Source organism: Grammomys surdaster, unplaced genomic scaffold, assembly GCF_004785775.1.
Source record: "Grammomys surdaster isolate TR1022 unplaced genomic scaffold, NIH_TR_1.0 272, whole genome shotgun sequence".
Classification (NCBI taxonomy): Eukaryota; Metazoa; Chordata; class Mammalia; order Rodentia; family Muridae; genus Grammomys; species Grammomys surdaster.
The window spans coordinates 980156-987901 of record NW_021604713.1 but is presented as its reverse complement, the minus strand read 5'-3'; the positions used below and the strand labels follow the sequence as shown (position 1 = coordinate 987901).

General features: G+C 42.4%; 1 protein-coding gene across 2 annotated transcripts in view; it reads right to left on the bottom strand.

Moving 5' to 3' along the window:
* The window catches only part of Me2 (malic enzyme 2), a 48456-nt gene extending 41448 nt beyond the window's left edge, over positions 1–7008 (bottom strand). Inside the window, exon 1 of one of the 2 annotated variants that reach the window (XM_028776749.1) lies at positions 6904–7008. Coding sequence is in view for 1 of the 2 variants with exons in the window: in XM_028776748.1 (XP_028632581.1) it covers positions 3701–3711 (11 nt within the window). In the remaining variant the exon portion in view is untranslated. Of the gene's footprint in view, positions 1–3700; positions 3725–6903 lie in introns of those variants that run through there. The other variant, XM_028776748.1, reaches the window with a different exon arrangement.
* Positions 7009–7746: the final 738 nt, after the last annotated feature.

Genomic DNA, 7746 nt, shown 5'->3' with positions numbered 1-7746 from the left:
ACAGGGTCCTTAACCCTGAGAATGAGTTTCACATTTTTATAGGGTTATAACACATATATGCAAAATAGAAACATAGAACACAAAGACGATACAAGTGGCTCAGAAAACCTGAACTATCCATTCACTGATTCTTTACCTAAAAAAGGCTGCTGGCCCCTACTGCAAAGGCTACAAGCCCTGTCATCTGGAGGACAGAAAGTCTCTCACCTGTACACTGGAGAGATGACCCAGTGGGTAAGAGGCACTGAATACTCCTCCAGAGAACCTGGGTTCAATCCCTAGCACACACATGGCAGCTCACAACTGTCTGTAACTCCAAGATCGGACATTCTCACACAGACACATGAAGGCATAGTGCACATAATAACAATAAAGATAAACTATTTTTTTAAAAAAAGAAAGAAAACCTTCCACATGTTTTACTAGCATACACACCCTATGGGCCTGGAGTCAAAACCTTCCACATGTTTTACTAGCACACACACCCTATGGGCCTGGAGTCAGCAGCATTTCTGAATTCTTTCTATAAATATTTCCATCCAGAGATCAGCAAATTCAAATAAGGTTAGTTTTCAAAGTAAGGTAGATCACTTAGCCTATACACTGTAATACTGCACTTTGTAAGTAACTCTTTAGAAGCTGTTTTCTGCCTTGCACCAGAAACTGAAACAAAGGTGGGATACAGTGTTTCCAGGGCATCTGCTTCCGGCCTGCAGTCCCCACCAACACACTCCCATCCTGCAGGTAATGCTGATGCTCACCTAAGGCAAAGTTGAAGGCTTACAACAGTGTTTCACTCACTTTACAAAGCCACAGATACAAGTAACTTTAAAACAAAGTGTGAAAGGGAATGTAGAGAAAAGAACGTGTGAATGAGGTTTTCTTCTGGAAGAAAGTGAAAATCATTGAACATAAAAGGCCAAGGCAAACAGGAACTTGTTCAGTTGTAAGCAAGAAATTTAAGCCAAGAAAAGAGTCAACAGTGAGCAGAAAAAAACAGATGATGGAAAGAAAGCTAACAATCAAAATCTTCATAAATCACCCGTTCAATCCCTCAAAGACCACCTAGGATCCAATTCCAGGCCGCAATTAAAATGCAGCCGTGGTTTCTTTTAAGTGAGAAAAACTGGCAACAGTCTTCAGATGGAAGCAGAGTTCGGTGTTTAGTGAAGATTGTACACATATAACAGCAACAAAGCACTGAAAACAAATGTACAAACATAAACACATAATTAAGATCTGGAGAGACGGAGAGCAGAGACAACAGAAGACAATTTGACTTTCAATTTTTACTTCACATAATTTATCACTCCTAAAATTTGAACTTTATTCATACATGACCTGAATATCTATAAAGATATGTAAGTTTACTGTCTGAAGATCACAAAGCTTGGAGATCCAAAAGCCAAATAGCCTTATTTCTTCAGATTTAAATTTACTTTCATTTACACATTGGAAACTGAAGATAAAACATTAAAAGAACAGTGAACTTTTCATCTCTCCCATGCAGCTCCCCATTCTTCTGAAAACAAGTACTATAACTTATTTCTTATCCTATAGAAAAACTGAGAAACAAAACTATGTATTTATTTATAGAAACTTTCTATTCTCCTTCCACATTTCAACAACCAATTAATTCTGTGAAGATACAGCATCTCTCTCCTATAAATTACAACAAATGACTGAGCAGATGTATATAGGGACTTACTCCAATACAAACAATTCTACAGCAGATAACAGGGAAGCTCTACAATCCCATTCAGCTGTAATACCACAGACATAGTGCCAACCAACAGGTTAAAGACCCATGCCTAAGTAGACTGTCACCTGTCCTTCTCATCAAGCAGCTTCCTTAGGGCTTAGTTTGTAGAATGGTTCACAGTACTCAGAGGAAGACTTACTGCATTTACTGTTTAATTATAAGACATAGGAAGGCTGCAGATGAACAGCAAGATGAAGAGATGTGCTGGGCAAAGTTCAGAGATGCAGCCTTCTCTGCTCTGCCACGTGCTTGGCAACCCAGAAGAGCATGAACCCTTCAAAGTCAGGAGGTTTTACAGAGCTTAATGTCCAGCCCCACCCTTCCCAGAGATCATGGGTGAGGCTGAATGTTCCAGCCCTCTAGTCCCTGCAGTACCCAGTCCCATCCTGGAGCTCGCCAAGAACTTCACCCAGTTACCTCGTTAGCATAAAATGATGTGATCAAAATGTCTTACCAAGAACAAGTGACATTTCTATCATTCTAGAAACTTCGAGAATTGTAGCTCTCAGCAAAGAACAGGACAAAGATCAAATACCTGTCATATTCATAGAATATGTAAACGTAACCCTGGTATTTTTTTTCTTTCTTTTGATCTTTAAAAAAACTACTGTCATTTTACACATATATGTAATACATTCTGGTAACACACGCACACATCCCTTCTCATCCTCTTCCCATCCCATGACCTCAACAAGTTCCCCTCCGATTACCATATCTTTTGGAGAGGGGGTTGTTTTGTTTTATGGCCTTCCGCCCCCCTCTTTTTTGGGGGGTAGGGTTGTATTCTGTACCCCCAAATCAAGTAAATCTTCCTGCCTAAAGCAAAAGATTATAGACACTTAAACCACATCCATAGCCTTAAAGTTAACTATGCCCTCACTAGTGGATTTACATACTTAAACAGATTTTCCTTGAATCACACCTACAGTTCCACCTACCTGAAACTTAATTTATTGGAAACCATGACAGCTCAATGACAGGAACTGGTATGCGCTATTTCACCCCACTTAACAGTTACTGTCTGGATTTCTGGTCTGGCTTCCCCTTCATGTTTCAAACTATAGCCCTTGAAACTTTGGTTAGATCTGCTTGTTTCTTTAAATTTTATGTAGTTATTTCCTTTCCCATCTTAATCCCATTCTTCCAAATAAAATTACTAGTTAAACAATTTCCCTGTCCTAAATTCTCATAGATCTTTTGTGCTCTGTTTCTTTTCTTTGAGACAAGTCTCATCTGTCAGACCTCAAGCTTCTGGCCTCCACCTCAAAGGCAGGCACCACCTGGTTAGCTCTCCCACTGTGCACGCTGTGCACGCTGTGCACATTCTACCAACTCAACTACACCCCCAGCCCTAATTACCTGTTTCTGATGGACACATTTCCCACTTTATTTGTACATATCTCTACTAGAACCTTTCTTATTATTTATAATACTATTTTAATTATTAATATTTACATATTAATATTTTATAGCTTGAAATTCTAGTTTCATTACATATTCTAAGACCTTTCCAGGATCCTTCCAAATCATTTGAATGTCTCTAGTACTAAGATACAAATTTTGGTTTCTTTCCTGGCATAATTTTTATCCAAGGTCATTTTCTTTTGAAAATAGTAGACATCTTTGACTGTGGGCCGCTATATGTTTTATGCCAACTTTTGGAGGCCACTGTTTACAGCCTAAAACCAGTTCTTTAATTAGTTCATATTGTAAACAGGTGCCTATCTCCAACCCCAGATTCAAGTGAGCTGAAGATACTTCAACTGTAAAGCCACTGGCCTAGCCTGGAGACAGAAATGAGATGGTTACCATCAGGAAAGGCTATCCACTAGGGACCAGAGCTTTCCACACTATTCACAAGACAGAGGTCATGACTTGGTGTAATGAGCAAGTGTGGCAGTTAGAGACCTGAACTTGAATATGGACTCAGATAATTACCAGTTTAGCATGAGCAGTCACTCTGGAGATCCAAAATGGTCTTTGAATTGGCATTGGGGTTAGTCACATTTTCCCTGGCCTGTGACCACCCAAGGAGAATATGTCCACCTAAGACAATATAATAGCATTGTTCATACTATTAAATGTATCCTTTGTTTTTATGTTATTAAGTATGACCTTCCCTTTCTGATAGTTAAATCCTATCTTTTAGGAGAGAATACGGACAGTGGACTTTTCAGGGAGTTTTGTTATTGTCTTAAAGACACTGTTTTGTTATGTTCCAACAGGTTAGTCTTAAAAATCACTAATTAGCGGGTCTCAAAAATCACAGCAGCCTTCCTGTCTTCCAAACAGTAGGATTTACAATAGTCTTTAAGAAAGGTCTTAAAGAAACACTGGCAATCTCATGTCTGGTCCCAAATATCTACATATATCATAACAATATTATCCCTACACATATACTTAACAACAACAAAAACTATCATTGAAGTTTAATCTAGGAACCAACCACTCTTAGAACGCTCATTTTTCTGCTTCAATGAGTAAAGTGTTCCTTTCACAATCATGAGGACCCGAGTTCAAGTCCCTAACAAGCTCATATAAAAAGCCAGTTACATAGTTTCATGTAACCCCGGTGCCAGGGGTGAGGGGGATTGAGACAGATCTTGTTAGAGGGCAGGCCTGCTAGCCAGTCTAGACAATGGTCAACCCAAGGATTAGTGAAAGATTGTTTCTCAGAAAATAAGATGGAGAAGTAACTGAGGAAGATGGCTGTGGCCTCCATACTAAATGCACGCAGGTACAACACACACAAAAGGGAAACCCAGTTGTCAAACTCACGTATGTGCACACGTGGTACTGTGATCTTATTACAAGCTTCACTGCCTGACTTGAAGGTTTTCCCAATAAAAAGAACGGTCCTTTGGCAAGCTCCACAGTCAACCTGCCCGGGCTTAAACCTTTGGCTTGCCACTTGCTGTGTCCAGTATTTGGTACTTAAGTCACACCCTCCCTGAGTTTCAGTTCTCCTCAAAGCTCACAGCAGGAACTACTCAAAGGACTTCTTTCACTCTCTCATGATTTAAATTAAGATAGTTTAAATCTAAATTAGATCCAAAATGCTTATTGCAATGCTGTATAAAACATTCCTTATTAAGGGTTAACACTACTTTACTATTTAGAAGACAGAAGTTGTCTTCTAAATGCCGGGGAGTTTCTGCATCAACATTTTTTAATGATTAAATTAAGAGGCTATGAGGATAATCGAGATTAATACTTAAAACACCTCATTCTCTATCTGGGTCAGGAGGGAGCATGTGAACATCACAGAGATCCAGACAACTGAAATTACTAAGCAGTATCTACAGAAATGATATGTTCTTCACTTTGAAATTTGTAAACATTGATCAGTTTCAGCCATATGAGCATATTTCAGCCATAAACATTTACCTTCAAATAAACTAGTTAACTTTCAATAAAATAATTAAACCAAATATAACTTTGAGCCCAGATTTTTGTTCCCTAAGAAGAACAGATTTTAGTGTTTTCTTTGTGTCTCAAATATAACTAGCTTGCTCACAGTGAGTTATAATTTTAATTTAACATAATATAAAAAGTTAATACAGATGAGAATTTAAAACTGGAATTAAATACTAATTAGGCATAAACAGAATCATGAAACTTTTAACTTAAAACAATAACAAAGATTGTAAAATGAGCAGGTATGGAGACTCAGGTGTTCAACTGACCCCAGACAGGGGTCAATTCAAGGCCAGCTTGGGCGATGTCAGACCCTGTCTAAAAACCAGCCAAATAAATAAATAAAAACACAACAACCCTGAAATGGTGAGTCATTTATGACTTTGAAATGCACTTTTCATAAGTATACTAAACTCCTTATAAGGATGTAAGTCAGATACTTCTTCCTTAGCAGCTTGAGAATGAATGAAAACCTCCTAATAAAAGTTGGCCTAATGACGAGAGAGCATTTTCTCATCATTGCTGGCCTCTAACTTTCAAGCTTTCATGACTACACAAAAGAGCCAGGCTCAGCCTGCAAATCGAAGCTCAAACCGAATTTCCTAGAAACCCAGTATTAAAAAGTTAAACTGTTTTCTTTGATAGCCAGTGAATTATATCGGTTATACACAAGATACGTGTACTTTTTGATTTATTCGGGAGATGTGACCGACTGTTTCTCCTCTAACTCCCAGAATAATTGGAAACTAAAAATAAAACATTAGTTTGCAATCCCTTAACAACATAAACAATGCTCAGGGAGTATGCATGGTTAAGAGTACAACTATGAAGTCAGCTTAAATCCAGTCCTTTAATACTTAAAGACTCTGGTCTTGAAATAGTTATTTAACCTTATTAAGTATTTGCTGGGAGACAACAACACTAACCCGAAAGGGTTATTCTGGAGGCAACCTGTTCAGAGAACAGTGCTCTGACCATTTCTAACAACAGTGCTGCTACAGTTACTAACAATTCCTATACCAGCAGAAATAACGACGACACTAACTTCTTTGCTTAGAAGTGATTGCCACAAGCAATTAAGTGGATAATTCCAGCCATCCAACGTTACTAAGGGTGCACTTAGGTTGAGGTCAGTTATTTTGATCATGCTTCTCACCACAAGCAATACTCATTTTCTAGAATGATCGTCTGTACCAAAATAATAGAAAACAAAGTCGAACCTAATGCCACAAACGCAACACCCGACTCTGGGTTGGTTATGAAAAGCGTTGAAAGTCACCTGCCAATCCCGGTGCACAGATGCCATTTCATAAGAATGGACAAAACCACGCCAATCTTGGAACTTTCTAGCCTGCAACAACTCTTTCTTTTAAAATAAGGAACACACACACACATCCCAACTCCTGTGCCTCCCTGGACTCGGTTGAGAAAGAAATCTTGCTAAGAGGGTTTGGAACCACAAAATAAGACTTTCCCAAGCGCAGGGTGAAAGGAGACTGGGATGCTCCAGGTCTGGGAGCCACCTGGCTGGAGTCCTAGGAGGAAAGCGGGATGTCCTGGCACCAGTGAACCCAGAACCCCAGAGAGCGCGGCGCCCCTCCCTCCGCCCCGCTGCCCACCGGCCAGGCCGGCCGCACGCGCGAACACAAGCGGCGCGCGCGGTTCCTGGAGCGGAAAGGCCCGGGGCCACCCCACCGCGCCAGGCCTCCCGCTCCGCGCCTTACCGGACGCCTGGCCCGTGCCAGGTGGTGCAGCAAGCAAAGAGGCCGCGGCGCTACAGCCGGAGATGCTCGGCCCTGGCGCCGCCCTGCCGGCCTCCCGCGAGCTCCTGGCAGCCGGCGCCAGCCCCGGCTCGCTCTGCTGGGGACCCGCCCCACACGCGAAGAGGTAGCGGAGAAAGAGGCGCGGGCCGGTGCCAGACTGACGGACAGGCACGCGGGCCAATGGGAGGCTAGGAGCTGGCGCGGGGCGTGGCTCAGGCCTGGTTCCGCCCTCGATCGGTTCCTCTCGGCGGCACCTTCCTGCGCCGGGTTCCTGGGTGTTAACTGTTCTGAGGCCGCGTGCATAGGCTCACGTGCGACCCCGACGGCGGGAGGAGGGACGTGCTTCGGGGGAGCAGGGTAGTACTCGATAGCGCAGGGTGGTTTATCCCGGTCACCGGCTAGGTCCGCAGGGAGTCGGCGGCTACCGCAGGGCGTTCACGCGAGAAGACGTTGTGCGCAGGCGCGGCGCTGGGTCGGCGGGTACCAATCTCCTGGTCCTGCAGACTGGAGAAAATAATGGTGTGGGTCCTCGTGGACCGCCGGTGGAGGAGAGAAGAAGCGGACAACACAGGAGAGTGGAGAGTAGAGACCACAAGAAACGCAAGCTCCGTCGCTTTTGGAGCGCCTTATTTTTCTGATTAGTATTTACTGGTGTGTATAGATCTGTAAAATTCTGTGCCATCGCCCATGGCTGCTGGCCCAGTTACTGACCTACCGGGAATTTACTAATCCCTAATGCTGCCACCGTCGTCGCAAATATACAGTGTTCTTGGGAAAGTGCTACAGGAGTTCATCTTCCCATCC